The 24,421-nt window shown below is 40.4% G+C and overlaps 2 protein-coding genes across 2 annotated transcripts; one reads left to right on the top strand and one right to left on the bottom strand.

Annotated features, from left to right (window-relative positions):
• Positions 1-261: 261 nt before the first annotated feature.
• Positions 262-3,963, top strand: ZDHHC12 (zinc finger, DHHC-type containing 12; the record flags this gene model as incomplete). Its single annotated transcript, XM_010284267.1, has 4 exons — positions 262-398; positions 1,405-1,491; positions 2,795-2,961; positions 3,595-3,963. Coding segments are annotated over 4 exons (701 nt in total), but the record flags the coding sequence as incomplete, so codon positions are not given.
• A 3,012-nt stretch (positions 3,964-6,975) lies between these two features.
• LOC104618626 (serine/threonine-protein kinase N2-like) lies at positions 6,976-22,897 on the bottom strand. The gene is made up of 22 exons (XM_010284266.1): positions 22,654-22,897; positions 21,952-22,100; positions 20,306-20,435; positions 20,045-20,196; positions 19,469-19,664; positions 18,978-19,169; positions 18,608-18,717; positions 17,976-18,119; positions 16,932-17,007; positions 15,810-15,965; positions 14,774-14,783; positions 14,601-14,712; positions 13,601-13,674; positions 12,078-12,144; positions 11,390-11,481; positions 10,848-11,024; positions 10,697-10,759; positions 10,057-10,133; positions 9,330-9,472; positions 8,979-9,086; positions 8,399-8,479; positions 6,976-7,500 (listed from the first exon to the last, which is right to left on the bottom strand). Exons 1-22 carry the CDS (start codon positions 22,895-22,897, stop codon positions 7,288-7,290), a joined length of 2,766 nt encoding a protein of 921 aa, XP_010282568.1. The 3' UTR covers positions 6,976-7,287.
• Between the last annotated feature and the right edge of the window lie 1,524 nt (positions 22,898-24,421).

The following is a 24,421-nucleotide window of genomic DNA, read 5'->3' as shown; positions in this document are numbered from 1 at the left end:
AGCGGGGGAAAACACGGGCGTTCTCGGGCCTGCCTCGGCCTCTGGGCCCCCCGGGGGTGCCCTGAGGGCAGAGGGGGGCTGCGGCGCGCTCGGAGCCCCTCCCGTTACCGCTTCTCCCGTTCCCTCCGCACGCCCTTTCGCCGCCTGATTTCACCCCGTTTTCTCCCTCGTCGGTGCGAAACCCCTTTGTTAAGGCCAGAGAGAAAAATTCTAAACGCTTCCCAAGGAACTACTGCTTTCTTTTTTTGGGGTGCCTTTCAGATCTGCAGAAGCAAGGGGAGAACGGAGAGCTGCTGCAGCCACTCCTCTTCGTCTTACTGGTTTTGTGCTCTGTCCTGCTGTACTTTAAGGTGTCTCTCATGGATCCGGGTTTTGTTAAGTCTGAAGAAGAAGTGAAGGTATATCACTTCGTGAATGGAAGAAAGTGCTGGGGCTATAAAATCTATAGGCTTATTTTCTTTTTCCCACTCTGCTAGGTAAGAACAATCTAAAACAGCTTCTGTTGCACTTGGCATAAAGGAGGCATACACAGATCATTGGAGACCAGGCCTAAGAGTCTCCGGTTCGCGTTCTGTAACTGCAGCAGAGTTCACAGGTTTTAAGTGTGTCTCTTACACCACACTCCTGTTGTAAGCACACTGTGCCATTTGAGCCTAAGTCCTCTCTTGCATCAGAGGCTGCAGTACCCTATGGAATATATACATGACCTTTGTTATGATAACCACCGCTAAGTGGTATGAGCGCAAAAAACCTGAATTGAATGGCAAGCTTGGAAGAAAGCGCTCTCTGCAGCTCTGTTTATCGAACTGTTTATAGATTTGTTGCCCTCTCAGAGGACATGTACACAAACAAGTTACAGTGAAGTAAATAGAGATGCAAAGTTCCATTAACTGAGAGGTAGTTTACTGCAGGTTCACACCCTTAGAGGTTGTGTAGGACAAAAGCCTTATCAGTTTTAATCATCCATCATTAATGTAAATGCTGGCTGTTATGAATAAGTAGCACTGCTTGTACTGAAAAGACATAATTGTTGTCTTTGGAAGTGAAGTCTAACTGTGTTTCTTTTTGTCCCAAAGCACAATGTTGGGATCCGTGTGGTATCTTGTCCACAATTACTTCTGCCTCTGTGCAAACGTTCTTTTGGTGGTTACAGTAGCCCGTTCAATCTTGATGTACCTTAAGTGTCTGCAGTGGAATTTCATGACATGGTATTTATACAGCAGCTTCTGTAGGACTTCTAAGGAATTATTTTAACTCCCCTAATGATAGAGGTAGCCAGCACTGTGTAACTGTCAAGTAAAAGGATCCAGACAGCTCAGTCATGCCAAGTGCGATAATAGCTGCTGTACTTCAGACAGCAGCACACAAAACCTGCTTAGTCACTCTCTTTCTCTTTTTCTGTAGGCAGGCAAGAGTGAAGAACAAAGCATGGTGATACCCCAACTTCCAAGTATTATTAAGATGCGGCGTTGTGGTTACTGCATGGTGAAGGTAGGCATTCATAACGCGCCAGAAGAGGACGAGATGAGTGATTTGCAAGCTTACATTTTTTGGCAGCATCTTTGTTCAGCTGCTGTTGCCAGTGTTTTTCTGCTCTATCACTGCTGCTCGCTGGTTTGGAGGCATGGCACATCTGATTAATTCTGTTAAGGGGTCACCCTTCTGCTGAAAAACTCACAGAAAAAGTAAATACAACTAGCAAATTGAATTGCAATACACTCCTGAATTGAAAAGTGATCCAAACAAATTGTGTAGCTAAATATGTAGTAGTGATGGACATAGGCAGGTATGCTAGTTTTCGAAGGCTGAAACAAGTCCCTGCCTGCTTATAGAAACAAGGATCTTTTGCCATGGGAAAATTGTATTCTACGTTCTTATTGCCATGTCAGCCAGACCTTGCAGCATTGTCAAAAAGGTTATTTTGAAGATACCTTGATGGAGAGTGGGAAAGGCAGTTGAGCATGACATAAGAACTATTGGTAATTGTGAGCTTGTTTGGAGACCTAAAAACAGAACACTAGACTGAATTGTAAAAGATAGCATGAAGGAAAAATCAGAGCAATTAAATTAGCTCTTAAAACAGTTTGCCTAAAGCCTAGAAAGGCTGTTTTTAGAGTGATCCTTATCAGTTTAATAAAAACAAGCATTATCCCAGCTTCCATAAATTCCTGAAGAATATCTACCAGGAGAAGTGAGCTTATTGCAAGAGGAATAGCTGGCAAAACATCTATATACTTCAAGGAGCAAATCCTAGGAGGCACTACTTTTCTCAGCCAGGTCTTTCATCTTCTCTATTCCTGGTGCTTGAGCTGCTTTCCTGTGCAAGAGTCTTGGATTCACACAGAAGTAGAGACAATTCCCTTCTCTATGCAGTTCCATAAAAGCATCCTATCCCTGCCCACTTTATTTCAGTAGCAGTGGTCCTAGTTTTTCACCTCGATACTCTGCTCATGCTTTCCTGAATAGACTGATTGGCTCTATCTCCCCACTTTGCACACTGAGCTTCCTATAAATAGGTAGATAACAAAGAAAAAGTATAGAAGGAAGTAGTGTGGGAGAGTCATTTGATTTGAATCTCACTCATTTGGATCTGTACCAGGGGAATCATGATCCCCTTTAGTTGTCTTGGCAATGTTCTATGTTGTGCCTTATCTCAAAATGGAGTGCTTTTGGGACAGTACTGCTGTGGAGGGGAACAGTTTTTCATGATGGTGGACTCCTACCAAACAAGGAGTTGGACAGCAGTGGACTATTGCTAGTGTCTTTTTCTTTTTTGTTTGATTCTGTTTGGCAGCAACCAATGCGAGCCAAGCACTGCCAGCTGTGCCAACACTGTGTACGGCGCTACGACCATCACTGTCGTTGGATTGAGAACTGCGTAGGAGAGAAGAATCACCCCCTTTTCATAGTCTACTTGAGCGTGCAGCTTGTAGTTCTGCTGTGGGGAGGCCACATCGCTTGGTAAGGCCTGGAGGTGACACTTCGACCTCTGAGACTGCAGAAAGTTCTGGTGCTCCTAGAGCTCCACTGAAGGGTTGATGTAGAACATAGCAGTGACTGCGTCGGCTTTGGACTGGCTTTGTTATCTTCACCCTCTTTTGTGTCCCGGAGATCAGCTCTTCTGAGCCCCCTAATCTGCTGAGGAACAACGTAGATGATGAATAGCTGAGCAGAATCTGATAGTTCGGGTTTCATTGTTCAGCTTTGTTTTAAGCTTAAATTAACAGAATTAATAACAGTACAAAAGCTAACTATTTATTCTTCAGTTACTGTAATACAATTCTTGTTCACAAATCTGAGTACTGGAAACTCCCAACAGGGTTTTCAGCTGTACACCTGTTTGGGAGAGGAGTTAACGGAAGAGGTTTGTCTCTCGCAGCTGTCAGGTGAACCAGCATCTTTTAAACTTCTTAGAATCTAAGTTACTAATGGTGCAGTCTCTTAAGAGTTGGTAGTATATTGACTCTCTGTAGTATGTAATTATCAGAAGCTCACTAATTATGAATCAAACTTAAATGTGCCATCCAGTTTGCTTGGCTTATGTAACTAGTTCTACATCTTTAACTGTTAATTTACTTCTCTTTTAACTGGAAGGTCAGGCCTCTACTTCGAACAGTCCTGGGACTGGCTGCAGCACAACATTTTCCTCCTCATGTCCTTCCTCCTGATAGTCGTATTCACCATGGTTGTCCTGCTGCTGCTTATTTCACACCTCTATCTGATCTCATGCAACACCACCACCTGGGAATTCATGTCACATCATCGCATCCCCTACCTGCGACACTCTGAGCTGGAGAATCCTTTTGACCAAGGGGTAGTCCTCAACCTGTGGAGATTCTTCTGTTCATGCCAACTCACCACGTGGGAGAAAATCTACTTTCACAGGAACAATGAGCCTGTCTAGTCACAGTAGTACCTACTTGGTAGGGTGCCAACACAGCTGCAGCTTGCTGGATAAAGCTTTACTAATGCAATTGCTGCTGTTTCCTTGCGTGGAGCTTTAGTACATCATGAACTGTGCAACATGTTCCACAACCTGTTTATCCTGCAAGTTACATTTCAAGAACAGTCAGGGTTTTTATATATGAATACACTGTTCAAGGGGAGACACTGGTTCTGGGAAGGCCAGCAGGGCTGGCTTCTGGACTAGGCAAAGGTATCTCTGTAAATTTACCTCCTTTTGTTAACTGCATCTACATCTCTTCAGAAGAGATGCAAGAACACTGTGAGCATCCATGTTTACTTCTCTTCCCCAAAGTATCCCTCTCCTTTTGCTGCTGGGGAACCGCAACTATTACAGACAAAACCAGCCAGCATCAATACGATTCCTGTGGCCTGCCTTCAACATAGTTCTCACTGTGAGAACCGCAGTGCCTTTTGTCAGTAGTGTTGGGCACGTAATAGAAATATTTGAGCAAATATTTGGACAGTCAAAAGCAAATTTCATTTTGACCACATGCCTAAACTTCATGCTTTTCACAAAGATTTGAGTCTTAATAGTGTTAATGTGCATGAGAAAGAGCTGTAGGGCACCAAATTCAGCTTACGAGATAATTAGCCTGTACTTTGTGATGCCCCAAACAGCTTCCTAACAGTTTTTTCTTTAAGTTGATGGCACTGTTTTAACAATTCATAGACTATTTTGAATGAAGTCAGCAGAGAATGATACCATCCACTTTTCTTTGGACATAAAAGTAACACTTGCCTACCGAATGATTTCTGCAGGTGACTTCCTGCTCAGGCCTTTCCTGTAGCTTGTGGGGAGAGAACCAGTACTTCGTGCCTAGCTCAAGTAACACTGTTGGTAATACTACTACCTCAAGGTACTAGTAAAATTTTACTAAAAATACAAAGTTTCAATGCAGTTTTACTAAAAGAATACAAAGTTCAATGCAAGAGGAAAGATTCTAGGTCCTGTTTATTTCATTGAGATGAGGGGGTGCTGATAGCTTTCTAGGGTAGCAGCAAGCTTGTTTTCCATTGTAATAAAAGGTCATACTTCAAGTTTCCATGAGGAACTAAAAGGAAGTTTGGGGTGACCAATTTTAGCCTTAAAACCAGAAAAGGCTGTGATACGAATTTTAGTCCTGACCCTTTTCTGTTTAAAAAAACCAAAACAGCACCACGACAAAACCTTAGTTAAAATTATTTTGTGCCTTAATTGCCTTGGCTCAGGAATTAACATCAGCCCAAAAGCACATCTGGCAAGATGGTAGGATGCACTCAGGGTTTAAAGTTGATGAGCAGCCATGAAAGGACAGTGTAATCACTAATGCAGCACGATAGTCCAAAAGCAGCTTAAAACCAGCAGAAGGATCCCTTTTTTGACCAACTCCAGAGTTTGTAATCTGTGTCCAGTCTGGTTTGTTCAGGGTAGAAACTCCTATCAGAGGGATATCAGAAAGCTAAGAATTGTTTTCATAATAATGGTATACCAGCCAGAAAGGATTCTGCAGTTTGTTTGTGTCAGTGTGGTGCCTGCTGAAGTATGGCTTATCTGCCACATAGCAGTTTCTGATTCTTCAGCTATCAGTCAAAAATTTGTCAGCAGGTACTACCGCTCAAAACACACCGTTTTGCTCTGTTTGGTAATTCTTTTTTAAATGCACTAGGAGGATAGTTTACAGTCCTTTTATTTTACTATAAACTATAAATTAAAAGATTAAATATGCCTTTTTTGTTCCTTTATGCCTCACTCTGAGCCCAAGTTCTAGGTTCACCTGCGCTAACACTCCACGGTGCTACTTACCACTTTACAGAGGCCCTGACCTTAAGAAAAGTCACAAAACGCACTGTAGGAGCCAACAGCAAGACAACCATTACTGTTCAAACAAGGGTGAGGAAAATGTGTATCCTGTTTTAAATGGGCCATTACACTGCAAGGCAGAGCAGGAGATTGAAAGGATATTTGTACACAAGAATTTTCAGAAGCAGTTATACTTGGCTCTGAAAATAGGAAATTTAGGATTAGTGTGAATTACTTCTGTTTTGCACAAACATAGCTCTTACCTCTCTGAATTCTGAAGCACACAGACCAGCCTGGATTTAATAATGACAACTCACTAGCTGCACCCAAATGTAATCTCCAGATACAGCATGATTGCCTTAGTTCAACTTCTACCTCTGTTGAAGACAAACTGAAAGAGTAATAGCTGTGTGCTATTTGTCGTTGTCAGTGTGATGCTTCATTTCTAGAAACCTTTCCTTTCTTTGGCCAACAAGGTAACTTTATGAATTTAAGAGAAGAAAATTTATCTTCCAACAAGCTAACTTTATGAATTTAAGAGAAGAAAATTTATCTTATAAAGTATAATTACAAGATATGTTACCAGGCAAATGAAATCACCTTTAATTTCCTGATTTTCCAACATTAATACAGGATGTACACATTGATCTGCAGAGAGACAACTTGACTGTAATCATTTGTATGTGACAGCTGACGACATCATGCAATGTGTGCACAGAAAAGTTGAGTGAGAAGGAAGGAAGAAAATATTCCTATTGACATTTACAGAGAAAAATAAAATCCTGCCTGTTGAGCAGAATATGGTTAGCCCTGATCTGAAACATTCAGCTAACACCAAGGAGATGAAAAGCTGAAATTTCATTATAAGAAAAGGTATCTTTATTTAAAAAAAAAAAAAAGAAGCATGTGCAAAGCTGTGTCTTTTGTATATCAATAAAAACAATAGCTAAGATTTAGCACTCTCAAAGAAGTAGAAAGAGAGTCCTTTTCCTTAAGATATATCACTTGGATCATTATTAAACCAAAACATCATTATCTTGGTTGTATTAAAATCCATTCCTTCTCTGGCATACATAATTATGAGTAGGAGTGGGCATAAAATCGTTATAAAGCGGGAATGCTGCATATCTTTTCTAGAAAATAGGTGAGAAGTGGCCATTCCCTCTGCTACTATGCAACTTAAAAAGCCCTGCTACTTACTTAGGCTTTTTGCAGAGTAGCCTGGGTTGCAGAGATTATTTTATTTCATTAAATTAGTCCAGCTTAAATTCCAAATTTCTGTCTATATTCAATGGCAGCAGAAGATACATCCAGTCAAACACTAATTACTCCTTAAAGATAATTGACATCCAGTATCCCTCTGAGAAACAAGGCTGAAAAAACCACAGTAGGTTAACTCAGCTTGCAGGGCACTCTCTTCCGGGGGTCATCGGCACTACCAGTTCTACAGATTCTGTTGACTTTTCCATTGCCCGTGCCAAGTCCTCTCTACGCTCTCTCTAGGTGGTAACAATTTGTTCATGTTTCTTATAGCAGAGGAATCAAACATCTAAAAGGTGTCTGGAGACAAAGTCAAAGTCCTTGAAGGCAGTCTGCTCCTTACGAGTTAGGAGAGCAACCTCCTCTGGAGGAGTAAGGATTGGCTTTTGTGATGTAAACTCTTCATCAAAGTTGCTAATGTCGGTCGGATCTCTTAAAGTGGGCACGAAAGGGGGCTTCAGAGTCCTGGCAAACAAGGCGTCCCAATCAATATCCTGTAGGAGAAGGAAGCAAAAAGGCCAGACTGACATTAAGATTATTTATTAAATGTGAGAGTAAGAGGGAGGATTGCAGCCTCACAGATCATTTGCAACATGTCTTATTTCTACTAGTTTAAAAAAAAGAGAGAGAGACAGAGACAGAGAATTGAAAAAAGGCCCAAAACAAACAGCATAGTCGGTGCAGGCCGGGCAGTACAGAGATTCCATACAGTCTAAGGCTGTTCTTCAGAACACCAAGAAACAAAGCTACAGCTCAAACTATATTTAGGACGGACAAAACTAAAGCGCAGCTGTAACCAGGTGGATCTGTGGACTTCCCAGTAATTTCTGCTGACATCCAAATTCTTTTCTTACTCCAGTGCAAAGCCAACCAGGGGCTATAAGGCTAATAACTTCTGGCAGACTGGTAATGACAAGGGGGAATGGTAACACCTTTGCCTGGAACAGAGATAGACCCTTAACCCAAAGAAATGTGTCTGTAACCTCAGTTTCTCTTCGGATTCAGGTATATCCTGCAAATGCAGGTGCCATCAAATAGACTGACTGGAAGTCACTGTCATCACTATATAGCATCTTTGACTACTGCAGTTTGATTTTAAAAGGGGTATTGGTTGATGGATTGAAAGGTAGATAGATTTGTACACCAAAGCAGCACAATCAGAAATAACAAATTGTCTCTGGAAGCTTACAAATACCAGAAAACATACCTGAGGGATGTAATTTCAAACATTAATTGAAACATATCGTCCTGAATACAGCAATGAGGTGCAACAGAAGCTACCACTAAGATCTCACTGATAACTGATGGAAGTATGCCTCAATATCAACAGAAAGCAAATCACTCTCAGCTCAAACACAAGAGATGAGGATGAGGGCTAAAGTGAGCTCCTACCTTGAAAAAGGCCTGGATTTTAATCTCTTCTGCATCTCTTTCCCCTGCTCCCAGTCTACGCTCTGGACACTTCCGAAGAAGCTACAGGAAATATCAGTTCAAAATTAAACAACTGGAACAAGGATGGACAGAGAAAACAAAAGAAAGGAGATGGACTGACCCCTCAGTATCTTCTCATTCTCACTTTGCAGCAAGGTCATAATCTGCTAGTAATAGTTCCTTGTAAACAACATCAATAAGGTACCCACTATAAACTGCATGAAACATCTCATCTTAATCATGCACCTGTGACTACTGGGTCACATTGAAAAATCAAGCCATCTCCACTGAATGACATTCCTACCCTTGAATCAACACTTCTCTGTTTCAGAGTTAGCAGCAACAGACCTCAGTAAGAAGTCATAGCATTTATGTGAAGAAAGGAAATAATATGTGTAAATTTTAAATGTTTCCTTAGTCTGTGTAGGCAGTTCTAGATTACACACACAAATGCTATCCAGTCCTAATAGAGTGTCTCTGGATCCACTTACACAGTAAATGCAAATTCCTCAGGCTCCCAGAGACCCATCAAGCCCATTACCTTACGGATTATAGAAAGTGCCTCAGATGAAAGGAATCGTGGATACCGGACTTCATCGTTGACAATACTGTCAAAGACTTCTTCCTCATCATCTCCAGGGAATGGTGACTGCAATTGCAACATTTTATTATTTAATCCACATAGCACCCATTTCTCCCTATTAAATAGGGATGAGAATAGCAGGGAGTTGTATGGATTAATTAGTGTTTGGCAAGCACTATGAATGAGAAGAATGTAATATAAGTACTAATAAATAGTTGGCTGCATTCAGCAAAATTTTATCTCAGGTGGTTGGGTACTGCTGTCCCCGAGACTGCTTAGCGAGATCTTCTTAGAGAAAGGTGGCCTCACCTCACCAACAAGCATCTCATAAATGAGTACACCCAATCCCCACCAGTCCACTGCCCGAGTGTATGAGATGTCCGTCAGGACTTCTGGAGCCAGAAATTCAGGGGTGCCACAGAAGGTGTTTGTGCGATCTCCAAAACCTATTCCTGTAGGAAAAGAACACTTCTGTAAAATTCAGCACACACTACTAAATGGATCACATGCGGTCTCACCTTCTAAAAGCCATAGATTATCGTGTGATCATCTAATTTTAACTGGGCAAGGGCTCTCATAAAATGCTTGTAAGTGCCAATAAGGAAGTATGAAACCTAAGGCCCCTAAAACCTCCAAACAAGAAATGTATAGACAATGTTTAAATAAACAGCAAAGCCAAAGAAACTTCCTGCAAATTCCATTGCATATTTACTCAGGTATGCATTTTGTAGTACCCTATATTCTGGCTCCTTTGAGCAAACAAGCACATTGTAAACTCCTTCATAAGTTTCCTGAAGATTAAAGGACAAAGTACTGTTTCCAAGTTCATCATGGCCAGACAGGTGAGGGGTTTTTGTTTGGTTTGTTTTGGTTTTTTGGTTTTGTTTTTGGTGGGTCTTATTTTTAAGATGGCGCTGAATACAAGTTACACACAGCCACTTCAGTAACTGTATTTGTGAACTCATTACTAAAGCCCAAATCCTAAACTGGTTCTGATGGTTCAGTTTTGATAAGTGACTTCCTCAAAGTCACTCACCTTCCTTACACAAACCAAAATCTGCGATCTTCACAAATCCTTCAGCATCTAAAAGCAAATTATCCAATTTCAGGTCCCTGCAGGCAAAGAAGAGGAAAGAAAATGGTGGATGAGGTCTGAGAATTGCCATTCAACATCTTTTTTTGCAAGAGGCAGAAACTAGATGTTAATAAAGAAAATAAAATCTAAATTGAATAAAGTCTACATTTGGTTTAAATAATGTATTATTTGGAAGCTTCCCCTTAATTTATTTATATTTTCCTCTTCATGAAAGGCTCACAAAGCAGCTTAGAGCTGGGTGGGGCTTATTCATCTGGAAAAGAGCATCCCACAACAGCATGACAAATTATTTGACTATCACAGTAAAAAAAGAAAGCAGTGTCTTACAGGTGCCCCCCAGCATGTATTGACATGTCACAGGCAATTAATCACCTGCAACATGTCAGATGAATAGCTTCTAGGTGACTTTCTTTACTGTAAGCATGAAGAACATGCTGATAGCAACAGACTATGGGGAAAATAAAAACAGACAGAAGGATTAGAAACCCCAGCAAGATAGTGAGCTCCAGACATACAGCTACAAGAAAAATAAACTTTCAAGTTGCTGAACTGTCTTATACTTGATTCTTTGCTGCATTACCTATAAACAATTTTCTTCTCATGCAAGAACTGGAGCCCCAAGACTACGCAGGCTGTATAAAACCTAAAAGAGAGAAATAGTTATCAGGAAATATATATGAGAATCAAGTTAAAATGTATAGTGGCTGGAAACTAGACTAATTCCAACTCACTGTGCCATATGCTCCGAAAAGACATCTTCATGTATGCGCATCATAAGATCACCACCTGGAGTATATTCCATCACAAAACAAGCATGATGAGGTGTTTGGAAACATGCAAACATGTTCACAAGGAATGGATGATCAGAAGAATTGACCACTTCAAATATTCGCTTCTCACAGTTCAAGCTGCCAGGATTCAAAGAACAAAAACATCAATGTTAAAACTTGGCAGAAAAGCCTGTCTTGAGAAAGACAGGATGTAAGAAGAAAAATCTTTACATCTTAAGTCAAAGAAATAAAAAGTGAGAGCTAATACAATATTTATCTTACATGTTTCCAAACCTTGAGTTTTAGAATGTTCTTCAGGTGTTATTCCACCAGAAGCAGTGCTGTTACAAGTTTCCTTATTCCTGGATTTTAGTTACCCAAGCCTTAAAGTCGCATTTAACCTTAATAGTACCACGACTAGTACACATCATATTTACTAGCATTTGATTACAGGTGTGTTAATGTAGCCTCTGGCAATAGTACCATCTCTAAAGAAAGCTCACCTATCAATTTCATCTCTCCTAATAATATCCTTTTTCTTCAAGGCTTTGATAGCATACAGCTTCCCAGTTGCCTTGTATTGGGCCAGCAGTACCTGAAAGACAACAGAAAAGCTGTACTTCAAACAAATCTATTATTTCCTTATTGGATTACTTTGACTCTCATTGACACAAGCTATTTCCATCCACTCCAGACAGTCATTCTCAAAACCAAGCTCAAGTAACACCGGTAATGGGAGTACTTTTTTTCTGCTCCTTGCACTGCAGCAGTCCAGAAGGATGTCAGTGTAAGCTATATTCTTTTCACAAACAGTAGTATCGCAGCTGGCCGAGTGCTTTATGAGCATCTCAGAGCTCTCACAGCAAGCGACTATATGCACAGTTTTTGGGAATGCAGCTATTCCACTAGTGATCACAATGATAATGAAAGGAACGGTAATGATGTGCTTTATGAAATGACTTAGCACTCCCTGGATGTTTTCCTCCAGGCTTTGAAGCCACAAATCTTCAGGACTTTTGACTGTTAACAGGAGTTGTCAACTGCTTGTGTGGTTGGGTTTGTTTTGTACGTCTGCATTGCAACAAATCTCTTCTGTACTGTAAGGTTTCTATTCCGACTCCAAGGCAGAGGGCCATCTTCACAACCACAGCCCTACTGCCCTCCTCCACAAAGTGCACACTTGTACACTACCTTCCCAAAGTGGCCACGGCCCAGCATGGCAATGCAGTGAAAATCCTCAAGCTGAACTGTCTTTTTCCTGCAGACAAAGAAAGAAGAATTGCTGAGACAATACCCAAAAGATGCATAAACAGATAATAAAGGAGTGTGTATTTATGTTAGGGGAAGAAGCTCTGTAGAGCAAAAGGGAAAGCAAACAGCTGTGTCAATCACTCCTCTCCTAGGCTGAAATCCTGAAAAGTTAGGCTTGCTGCTGCTGTTCCGCCACTGTAGAAAGGAGCAGGTAACTGTAAGGTGAGGAAACCACTCCCAGTGGCAGCAGTCTGCTTTCATCTGTACTGGCAACAGGAGCAACAATTCTGACTGTCCAAGGCTTGCTCTCTCTGTTACTTCCCATAACAGGATTAGTTCCCTCTGACCCCCATCCTTGGGGTAAAATTAAATTTTGCCTACATTCCTTTCAGCAGGCTCAACAGCAATTGTGTCAATCAGACACGAACATGTGTATCAAGTGCTAGTAGGACAAGGGCATATGGAGAAAAGAACTTCCTAAACAGGAATTGGAAGTGAAACATGGTGAGACAGAAGACATAAGATGTTGCTGGAAAAAAAGTAGCTGAATAAAGATGTGCCATGGAACATTATGTCAGCCACAAGGTGTTACCAAGGAAACTCAGGCTGCAGAGTTACTTGGAAAGAATTAAAAAAACCCCAAAAAACAAAACAAAAACACAAAAAACAACCCACACCCTAAAAGCTTTAGTCCAGGATAATCTTTAAAAAACAGCAAATGTTCCATCTGCCTTCTCAGAGAGAAGGTAGAGCAGGTGCCTGACTGCATCCTGACTACATGGTTTTGAAGATGGGACCCCTCAAAAGTCATGATGAAGTTACGAACATAATTCTATGATCTGAACTGCAAAATCAGCTAGATAGATTTTGCTATTTGTGCTTTTTTTGGTCATTATTTATTAAACAATATAATTTTTGTTACTTGTCCTGTTTTTGGTATATTTACTACTGTGTATCCTTGCTACATACAAATTGTGTGTATATAACTGCCAGAGACTACAAACAACTTTACTGTTTTATGCCTCCCTACATAGTGAAAGACAATGTATCTTGTATATCAATAGAAACCAGAAGACTGTGAGGGATGTCAAAAGTGTTTCTGAAATGTATTACTTAGAATGCAGACATGTCTAAATATGCTACACCATAAAACTTCAAACACAAGGAAGCACTTGAAGACAGTTAAGTGACTACCTTCCACTCAAGTCATCTATTACATTGTAGTGTACAGTCTATCAATAGGCTAAGTATTGGGGTTAATAAGCAGATAAGGCGCAGCAGACATTTGGACAAATAAAGTTCAGAGCAGACTTCTCATGGTATTGTCTACACTCAGCACTAAGAGTCTGCTGCTAAGAAACAAAAGAATACCTTGAGAAGAATTTTAGACTGCATGCTCAAAAATATCATCCTAGTGCATCTTTAATCTATAACCCAAGACAACCCATGCTGTCCATAATTACCTTGGAGATGCCGGGATTGGAAATTCTGTTAGAGCAGAGCCACAAGACTTCTCAACATGCAGCCTCTTCAGACACTAGGAACAGAAAGAAAATTACAGTGTGTCATCCTCCGGAATCACCAAGTCAGACCTGAACACCCACATCCAAATTTTCTCCTCTGTCATGATCCAGCATAACCACAGACAAGTTCTTGCAGTTGGTCATTGCCTCTGCTTCAAGGGAAACAGCATGAAAAGAGATTGTCTATGATCACACAAAACTAATTCCCATGTACAATATTTTTTTTATAGGGCCAAAACCTTTACAAACATTTATTTTAAAAGTCTAAGATAAAACATTTCCTTTCTAGAAAAAAGGCATCTCATGTCCCAGAAAGAGTCACAATGATCAAAGAATGCAGTTCCCTCTATCACCAAAGCCAAATGAGAAAGGGTAAGATGCAGTAGAACACAGGTCATTAACCATTATACTACTGAAAACAATTTTCCTGCTCCTTTCTGTCAGAAAAGTAGGGCTCTTCTTGGGTTTGCCCAGTTTCTTTAATGACAAATAGCAAAGCCTGTCCACCTTCCTTCCCTGCCTTCTCTGTGCCGACATCTTGCCCTGACCTCTCAAAGCTGACCTACCTCTCATTTTGCTTCTCCAAGAAAAGCAACTTATAATTTAAAAATAAAAAAAAAAAAAGGAAAGGAAGAGGGAAAGGAAGAGGGAAAGGAAGAGGGAAAGGAAGAGGGAAAGGAAGAGGGAAAGGAAGAGGGAAAGGAAGAGGGAAAGGAAGAGGGAAAGGAAGAGGGAAAGGAAGGAAAGAAAGTTGCAATACTTTTGTGAAGACTCCATGCCAAAATAGCTCACTGGATTCTGAATCCCTGGAGATCAGCCAGCTAATGAGGAGCTGCCTGCCTAAAGTTAATTTCTCCAGTAATAAACAATTAAGAAGAACTGTGCCTTGAAAGAATACCAACCAACAAAGAAAAATTGCCCTATTAGCCCAGATGATTACCGGAGAATCTGCAGGAGACTGTGTTGATTCTTTGGAGTTGGCCATCATAAAAAGGCGTGGAGGCTTGGGTGGTGCTTCATCAGCAAATGTAAGCTTAGCCACAGGAAAGTCACTGCATTTGTAAGACAAAATTGAAGGAGATTGCCTTAGGGCAGAACATTGTACACAGACACCTTGCATCACCTTTGCTATACAAACAAAGTTTAGTTCAGTCCAATACACTGGACAACAGGACTCCCTGATTCACACACAAGACTGTGAAGTATCAACAAGACATATGGTCTCCTAAATGAATGAAAAGAAAATGAGCTATTAAGTTGTTGATGGTTAGAGTCACGTTTCAACATTAGCTCTCTGATGTTATAAAATTAATGAAACATAGGTGGTGTAGAAATAGGTCATTATGATCAAGAATTTAAAGGAAGTCTTGATTTTAATAGCAACACAATAGTTGACAATTTTTTTTCTTTCTTTTCTAGATCTTGTGAATAAGTGGGAAGAGTCTCAGAGAATGACTAATTCTCTAAAAATTTATTCCAACAATTTAAAAAAATTATTAGTTAGAGAATTTTCTTCTACAGCATATTTAAAAGCTTAGTTACATACCTTCTGAGTGCTACATTATGCTAGTGGTTGGGGTACATGTAACCTCATGAAAGAAGAGTGCACTTCTACCACAACAATCCCAATGTAACCTTGTACAGAGTTCAGTTACTATACTGGTGAAGACATTTAACAAGTGAAATTTTCTTTCCTTTGCAATGCAGAACCAGTACATTTTTTGTGTGTATATAATCTAACTTTTGAAAATCTGCTTTTGGTTTGGGTTTTTTTTGTATCACAGTGTTTACTTATCATCACTTTTATGCCCACAGTTCTTACTGCAGAGGAAAAGCAAGCTGCTGAAGTTCCCCTGACTCTGGAACACACTGCTTGTTAGGACAGCAATTCTGGAAATTGGCCCAACTGCTAACAATAAATCAGAGCATATTGAACACCCCACTAAAACCACATTGTTTCAGGCATCACTGGGTTTTCTTAAAGTCCTGAATTAAGTTCCACAGAAACAATTTTCACATCAGTGTCTTCCTTCACCTTAGTAAGGTGCAACAGAATTTTAAGATCTATCCTGCACCTATTCGAGAGTGTCATCCAGCAACACTCAGAACATGACTTACCTACTCAGTTTGGACATTGAATCAACATGACTTTGTGAGGGAGCTGGAGAGAAGTCTGTGTGAATGGGATCATGAAGTGGGGGACTCAGAGTGCTCATGGAACTACACGGAGGGAGGAAACTCATCATCAGGCGACCCCAAGCAGCAACATTTATGTTCATTTGAGGAGCTCGGAGAAATTCCTTCCCTGGAGGAGTCAGAGTCAAAACACCAGTGAGATTACAATGCACAAATTATAATCTCACGTACTGTTAAATTATTGTTTTCACCCAGACATCTGTGGGTTACTCAAAAAGATAGCCCACCCTAGGGAGAATGGTCTTTTTTTTCCCAGGGAAGAAAGTTTGATAATGATGTTGATGAAACAGATCTACTATTTCACCTAAGTTCAGCTCCATATAATACCATAACAATCCTCAAGTAGAAATTGCATAAAATATTAAAAATTTATTTTAAGTCAGATTTTCTTCTATTTCAACACTGCATTTTAATCATGCATTCTGTTAACAGAAAGTTTCTGAAAATGTCTTAAAAAGAGTAAAATATTTGGGATGTTTTCATTATTTTTACTACTTCCTGAAGAATATAAAATCTCATTTATCCCCACTACCAGAAGTTCTCAGTATATAAAGTCTTACATTATTCAGCTTCACAAGAAAGAATTTGCAGACAAAAAGTAAAGTATGCAGGCTATTCCAGTCCCTAGACTAATAATACGAGGTGCCAGCTCTAAAGACTTGACAGACAGTAAGTAGTCTGTTTATGCTACAGTCTTCTGTAATTGAGTTTTCCAGAAAATGTTTCAACTATCTGTTCATCAGCACAGCATTGCTGGTTAAATTAGTACAGCTTGAGTCCTGGATCTTACTAAGAAGTCTGTTAAATAATCTGTATTTATATCTTCCTAACAATGTTAATTGTGAATAGAAAAACTACAACAATATGACATTACACACCATGCTGCCTGCACTTTTTGTGACTGAACACATTTTCATGTTCTAATAAAGCCCACCTATTTACACACAGTAATTAGCAAGCATTTTAATGTCTCACAAATTTAATGGGATAGGAGTGCATGCCAACCTGCTTGTGCAAACCCCTGACCTCACCTACACTCCCTAGATAGTAGGCAGTCTGTTCTCCAGCAGCTTACCTTTCTGTTTGGGGAAAATGCGTTTCTGTCGCTGCAGTTTTGGCTTTCTCTCAATGACAGGATTACAGAACATCACCTGTCAGAGAAGCAAAGGGGATTTGTCAGGATTCTTCATTTACATTGTGAACACAAACTTTTGCATATGCCTGCTCTCTCATAAAATTCTCCATTCATATCTGTTTGGTAAGTTAGGAGTCACTCACCCCCATAGACTCCAAACTATATTATTCTAGCTACACCCTCTAAATGTTTGTTACTTCAATTGTGGTTTTAGACACTGGAATTTTCTGCTACTGGAAATGCAGAAACCCCCCCAGAACTAAGACCAATTCATATCTCAAAATTAATCTAATTTGTAAAGCCATGCACAAAGAACACGGCCATTTGTAGAGTAAAAAAGTAGTAGTCTGCGGCACAGAAGTAAAAACCAAAGAACCAAAAACCACCCCCACAAAACAAAACCACAAAAAAACAAGAAGCGGGGGAGAGGAGGCAAATTTTGGTACATGAGGTCAAAATCCTGCTTTTGGAAAGATAACCACAGGAATTTTCATCACAAAACAAGGAAGAAAGTACTGCAGCTTTTAAGGGATTATCTGGATGATCTCTTCATTGATGTACTTCAAAATATTATTAGTCTCAGAAAGATGATAAAATAAGCATACCCAGAGGGAATTTGGATCTCTGATTCTACAGCCTCTGTGATTCAATTCTGACCATTAAGCCATATGTTTAATTAAAAGTGTCAGCAATGACTCATAATGAAAGCAAATAAAAACCAATGGATTTCACAGCACACACACATATAATTACAGTGGAGCAGCTGAAGACTCACTCCAGGCTATGGCATGTATACATCTATTATATCATGTTGTTCCTTATTCCTATATGTGATACTGATGCAAAAGGACTTCAGGTGTCATTCTACCCTTCTAGATTATTGCTCCTTCCGTTCCTTCTATCCTGGGTTGAACAATTGCTTTCAGGGCAGGCACCCTAAACAGACAGAGTTCTCTGAAAAAGAAACAAAGCTGGCATTTATACCTCTGCAAAAAGCATTCCTTGGGGTTCAAGTGAGAGGCACATCCCATGACGTTCGTTATCAAGGAAATCATCCAAACGTAAAAACTTCACTGCACAGAGTTCTCTCCAGTCTCTCCAATAAATTGCAATTTCTAGCTCACGAGACTGGTGGGATGGGTGAGGGGGGAGGAAAAAAAAAAAAAGCAGAAGAGTTACATACTGCCCCACGCTCTGGAAATGGCACACACACCCTGTTGTAAAAAAATCAGTAAACTAAACAGTATGCATAAGAAATTTCTTTAATCCTTCTGTTCCCTGCTTTCTCTGATGTTTTCAGTTCTTCTTAGCTACAGACCCTCTTGAAGATGGCTGTCTTGGCTCCTCATTTCAGAAATCCCTGAGAGCGCCACTTTGCTGGTAAGATGAAATAAAACTGCTCAGATAAAGAGAGAAGGACAACAGATGCTGTTCAGGCTGAATCTCTGCCAGAGCTGCACTGCCTTCAGGGGAAGACTAAGATAACTGGCACATAAAAGGACATGGGGACAGCAGCAATACAGAGCTGAATCAAATGGAATGGCAGCTAAACAAGCAAACTGGGTAAGGTGAAAAGGAAAAACAAATACAACACACAGAATCCAGGGCAGACTTACCCGGTCCAGCTCAGTGACAAAGCTCTGGTCCCATGCCTGGTTATTAACTGGTCCCCAGTTTGTTTGGCCAACCACTTTATTGTCCACTTTTAGCACAGCAAGGACCTCATCTGGGCAAAGGAGAAAACATGGATTATAATCTTATACCACAGAAAAAACCACTCTCATGCTGAAGGTGAATATCCCAATTAAATGTAATTTCCAGAAGAATATTAGGAGGACCGGGTATAACGCAATTCATTCTCTCTCTTAGTTTTGCAGAAGCCAGGTTTCTTATAATTGCACTCATACCAGGCTAACCTGGTACCCAGACAAGAAGCCCCACACTCCCATATGCCACTCACAATTCAGCAGGGAACCCCATACTCACTACATGGCTCTTCATTCCGCAGGTACTTTCCTGCAACACTACGGCCATGGATACCCAGGCCAACTCGTGTTCGGGAAATGGACCTCAAATCACTTGGGCTGCCACAGACGGGAGAAGAACTAGTCATTCGGGAACGTCCTGGAACATTTTCTAACAGATCCTGACATCCCATCAGTCTCACTTCCAATGTTCCTAAGGAATTTTGGGAGAGTAAAGAATATTATTGTGTAAAAGATAAAGTGATTCTTGTCAGCCTGTCCTCACAGGAGTCCAAGAATTTCTCAGACTCATGGTTAATAGCTCAAATCTACTCCAGATTAATAGACTGCAAATCCATATGACCAGAAAGCTCTGTCTGGCCTAGAAGACATAAGTCCAGTTCCTAGAAAAATCAAATGTCCATATGACAAGAGGCATTACAACAATGAAAAGAAATGCAACTAATTTTTCTCTCTGTTCTCCTCACAACGACATGCCATGCATGTATGTACCTGTAAGGGCTGTAGGTTTGATGACTGAAGTGGGTTGGATGCTGCCATGCTGAGCTCCCAGGGAGGAAGTATTTACTAGTTCCTGCTTGATGAGTGCTCTTTTTGGGTGATCAGGAGAAAGCTCATTAAGCTGATGTTCCAAGGACAAGCGCAGCAGGTCAATCTTCTGAGAGGACTCTTGCAAACGACCCTGAGCCTGGCAATATGAAGTAGAACAGAAAGCAGGCAGAAATTTTCAGTGTACAACCCCAGTCCAGGTACTATTAATCCTTTATGAACTGCTACAGTAAGCTTCAAAAAAAGGCCAGATAACATCTTCCTAATAAAAGAACAAGATGAAATATTGTCCCACAGATCCTAACCACCCCATCAGTGTCACTTCTGAAATTCCTGAGAAATTTCACTGAAGCAAGGAACGTTGCCCTAGAAGGGAAAGTGATCCCAATCAGTCTGTCCTCACAGAGACATAGGAACTTCCCAAATTAATAACTCTTGGTTAACTCTAGTCATTCATGCTAAATCACTAATGTTGAGGAATGAAACCACCCTCTCAGGAAGTCCTGAATATGTGCTTACCTCAGCCAAAAACTTGCGGTCCTGTACTCGACTCCCTCCTAGGATCTTCAGCACATTTTTTGCCCCCTCAGCTACAGCGGCTTCAATGCGCAGGTGATGCCTCAGCTCCTCAATACGCAGCTCCAAAGGACTGATGGTAGTCCCCAACCTCACTGGCCATTTGGGAGATAAAATATGGTAAGAATGAAAACTGAGTATTGTGGGTCTTAGGGCTTTGGCCACATCCGTTCTGGGCTGTATGAGTTACTTAAAACACCCTACCTGCTGGATCCACTGCATCTTCCATCCCTCCGGCTGACTGAGATACTTTCACAATGTGCATGCGGATTATTTCAATCTTTGTCTTGCTGTCCTGGAGCATCTGCTGAGCTGTAGCCAGGAGCTTCCGCTCCTGCCAAAAAGCAAGCATACGCAGAGAGAGAACCATGCTCATTAAAAATGGATTACAATGATGTGTTCACATATGAGGATGAGGTAGTACCTGCAAGAAGAGTCATAAATGAATGATTCTGAAATGGCATACATAAGCAGTTATGTAAAGGAGACACTGCTAAGGATCAAGGACTTTAAGATCACTATCTCCATTTGTAGAGGGAAAGGACAGGTCAAGGACATGTCCAGTTAATACCTAACCTTGCAGTCACTGAGACTTGTGGTTCACTGGTTAACTCTGCTTACAGTGTTTTGTGAGCAGAGGTTTTGACCAACTAAAAATATCACAACCCTCTACACTGCTGGTCTTGATGAATTAAGCTTCATAATAAGCTTGGATTTTTTTTTTCATTATCCTTTGACTTCTAAATGCTATTATGCCAAACTCAAAAAGTGGGATAAATATGAAACCAGTAAACCTCTGAAATATTTTCCTCACATAAAGAGATACTACATTCTGTGTTCTATCCTAAACAACCTACTGATATCAAAACATCACACCAACTCAGCGTACAATACCAATGCTTTTTTAACTTTCTTTGCTCAAGTTAGTGACTGAATGTACCTCTTATACCACCCTTACTATCTTCCCTGTCTTGGAAAGAGTGCTATCTCTTTCTAGAGATAGAACTTCTACCACGTCCTATGAGATACTTCTCTCTGGCTCAAATCTGCCTCTAATCTAGAGTCACTATGAGCATTGAAGTTAGATGCATTAACACCTCGATGTTGTCATTCCGCCAGCTAAGCACCTAGACTGAAGAAGCAATGTGGAGTCTGTAGCTGGTACAAGTAGGTCTTTCCAAAGGGCCGTTCATCTGTTCGAGAATGACAACACAAGCTACTCTCTAGGCATCTAGCACTTTCCACTGAGACTGCAGAAGGATTTACATGGCTAAGTTAAAAAAAAATTATTTCCAACTCTATCATTAATACCACTAAGCAACATTCAAGAGCAGAAGAATAATCAGCATCTGCTGCCTAAGAATTGCCAAAAGGATCAAAACTGCCAGACTATGCCTGTCTGTGCAGTCTAATAATTCCCCTCTAACAGTGATCACCACCAGATGCTTCAGAAAAAGGCACAGGCAACCACATCATGGGCCGAAGTGGAAAAAACTACACTTTCAGAAAAGCCTTTTCCTAACATCCAGTAATTATAGATTGGCTTAAGCTTTTGGCAAATGAAACATGTGCCATCCAACTCTTCCTTAATTCTTGCTAAATTCCTGAAATCCGTAACATGTTGCAGTAAGTCTAATGCACAATCACAGTATTGGTTGTCCTCTGCAGTAACATGACATGTTGGCACTATGCTGAGCACCAAAATGCAGAGCTAGGATTCAGTCAAGCAAACTTTGCAAATTAAGTTCTTTCACACACCAACTACCAGAGAGAGTTTTTGTGTACGGACTTTAAATACACATTTTGATCCAGGAATCCATGTTCCCAAATGGTTGCTTACTCCTGCTTACCTTGGATGTTGCATACATTTGGATCATGTTCTCAGCTCCTTGTTTCACTTTCATTTCAACATGCAGCTGCTTTTTCAGAGCTTCAACCTTCCTTGCCATGGGGTCCGGGTTTCTTTCCCAGAGACAAGGATCTGGAGATACAGATCCATCTGTACAAACAGTACAATCAATACCATTATTCATTTTTTCTTGTGTCATTGCACTGGGTTATAGATGAGTGACTCTATAAAAGAAGATTACGCTATAAAGTAAGGCACAAAAAGGTCTTGACTACAAAACTGACTGCAAAACACTTTCAAATGAAGTTCAAGCTCATATCCATATATATTTCTTAGTTTGTCAGTAAACCCATCCTAACAAGCACTCTGCCAATTTTATATTAATTCATCCTGTACAATTACTTGGATGTTCAACTGCCCAGAAACTATTCAAATCACTTCCACCTATTCCTGCTCCTGAATATTGTCCTTGCCCAGCACTCTCAGCTGGTCTTCTCTCCACACTGATCTCTCATGTTGCCTCCTTTCATCTTTATTGCCCCAGGTCAACTTTTTACTGCACAGATCACTTCATCAGCTAAATACCAACAGGAGAAACTCCCACTACTTGTGAGCCCTCAACGGAAAAATATATCAATTCAATATATATAAATATTGAAGCATCATAACACAATTTTCCTGTCAATCATGACCCAAGACCTACCTGTCTTACGCTCCTCTTTGTCTGTTATCACAATCCTTGCATTAAGCTCCTGAAGTTCCCAATGCAGTTGCTCCAGTTTTCGGTTGGAAGATTTTAGCACATGCTCTATATGAACAAGATTCTTTCTGTCTGTTGTCGCTTTGCGCAGGTTTTCTGCTCCCTCTTTAATCTTCAGTTCTTTCTGTATAGCACGGCGGAGTAGTTCCTTCTCACCCTCCAGTTTTTGCTGGAAGCTTGGATCCATTAAATTCACACCATTGCCCAGATGCAAGAGACAGCTGCCCTGCAATCAAACAGCATTGGGCAAGAGGATTTCAGAGATGACACAGTTCAACCATTTTTATGCTATAGCAATACCTCATAAGACTCCATTCCATTTCATTCAGAAATTGGTTTACACAAATTCTGAAGCCAACCTTTTCACCAAATTTTCAAGACCAGACCTACATTTGAATGCCAGAGAACAGAACACAACTTCGATCTTAACATGCCTTAATTTGGTTTTAAACCATAATGGAAAAAAACCTTCATGTTACTTGTCTCGTTATTTAATGTCAACACACATCTTTGTTCTCCAAGTATCAAAGCCCTGCCAATATTTGCCCTTGTTCTGATCAACATTAACTTTTACTAGTATGATGTAGTAGATACAGATTCTTATCTGAATATGTCTTGATGCCAACTGTTCAGACACATCTCAACCAACCTGATGGAGTTTTTTAGGGATGTGCATTAACTCTCAGCCATTAACCCTGAAGGAAAAATTAAAACCTATAGCTGTTTCTACAAATGAATAAGCAAAAGAGTAAGCTTAACTTTCTTCTGTATCAGAAAAGGTAAGCAGACTGTTGTCTCAATGTCTGTTCTGCTTGTGATTTACAGGCAGTAAGGCTGCTTTGAAACACTGAGTTGCATTAGTAGCATTCAAGCTTGTTCTGGGCTTTGTTTTACAGCATTTTCAATACTACTTGTTCTAGTGATATATGCCTCATCAACAGCTTTGGGCAGACATGCTCCATTTACAGACTCCGGACATACACAGTATAGGCAGTACCAACACAGGTGTATCTCACTGGCCAAGTAAGCACTGAATTCGGACAGGAGCCGTGAAAGCTTTATTCATGAGGATTCTACTTAACACCATAAGAAACAGATCCAAGCAAAAGGTTATGCTTTTCTCTTCAACGGGAAGAGTGTCTTTAAGGCATTCAAAGCAATTAATATATTAATAACCTAACATTAATGACTCATACTCCCTGCTTAAATGCAAAAGAAATGGTTGCACAGTCAAGCTCCACTACACTAACCGACTTACTGTCACACAGCACGTCGGTGACTTAAAGACAGAACTCTGGAATCCCAACTTGTTTTCACACTTTTTCATCGGTTGACCACATTTCCAACAATAAACCACACTGGGTTTGTGTTACTTGTGTACATTACTGCACTTTAAGAGTGCGCTGTGCATGCAAAGCCTATGCCACTCACACAGAAAGAATTATTTAATCATACTAGTATATTTTGTTATGCACCTCAAAGACCCAACCAAACATCCTCAATCAGTTTTTGCTACAATTTCAGTCTAACAGCAAAATAACTAAAGAAGGAGGAAAAAAAAAAAATCTAATTTTAAGTTGGCCTAAAACCAAGTAGGGTCTGCAACAGATACACAATAGCCAAAATAGGAGTTGTTCAGATTGGTAACAAAACAAAAAGGTTCAGATTAACATCCTGATTCCAGGAAGTTCTCGCCCAATTAGTAAAGCCA

This window comes from Phaethon lepturus, unplaced genomic scaffold (assembly GCF_000687285.1).
Source record: "Phaethon lepturus isolate BGI_N335 unplaced genomic scaffold, ASM68728v1 scaffold37503, whole genome shotgun sequence".
NCBI lineage: Eukaryota > Metazoa > Chordata > Aves > Phaethontiformes > Phaethontidae > Phaethon > Phaethon lepturus.
Note: the sequence above shows the minus strand (reverse complement) of the source record. Positions and strands in the feature narration are given on the sequence as shown.

Excerpts from the sequence above, each read along its gene's own strand:
- LOC104618626 (XM_010284266.1), bottom strand. The coding sequence starts at position 22,897 with ATGGATCCAAGCTTCCAGCAAAAACTGGAGGGTGAGAAGGAACTACTC. Across the intron at positions 18,718-18,977 it reads GCGGAATGAAGAGCCATGTA|ATGAGGTCCTTGCTGTGCTA; the intron begins GTGAGTATGGGG and ends TCCTTTGCCCAG. Across the intron at positions 10,760-10,847 it reads TTTTCGGAGCATATGGCACA|GTTTTATACAGCCTGCGTAG; the intron begins GTGAGTTGGAAT and ends TCTCTCTTTTAG.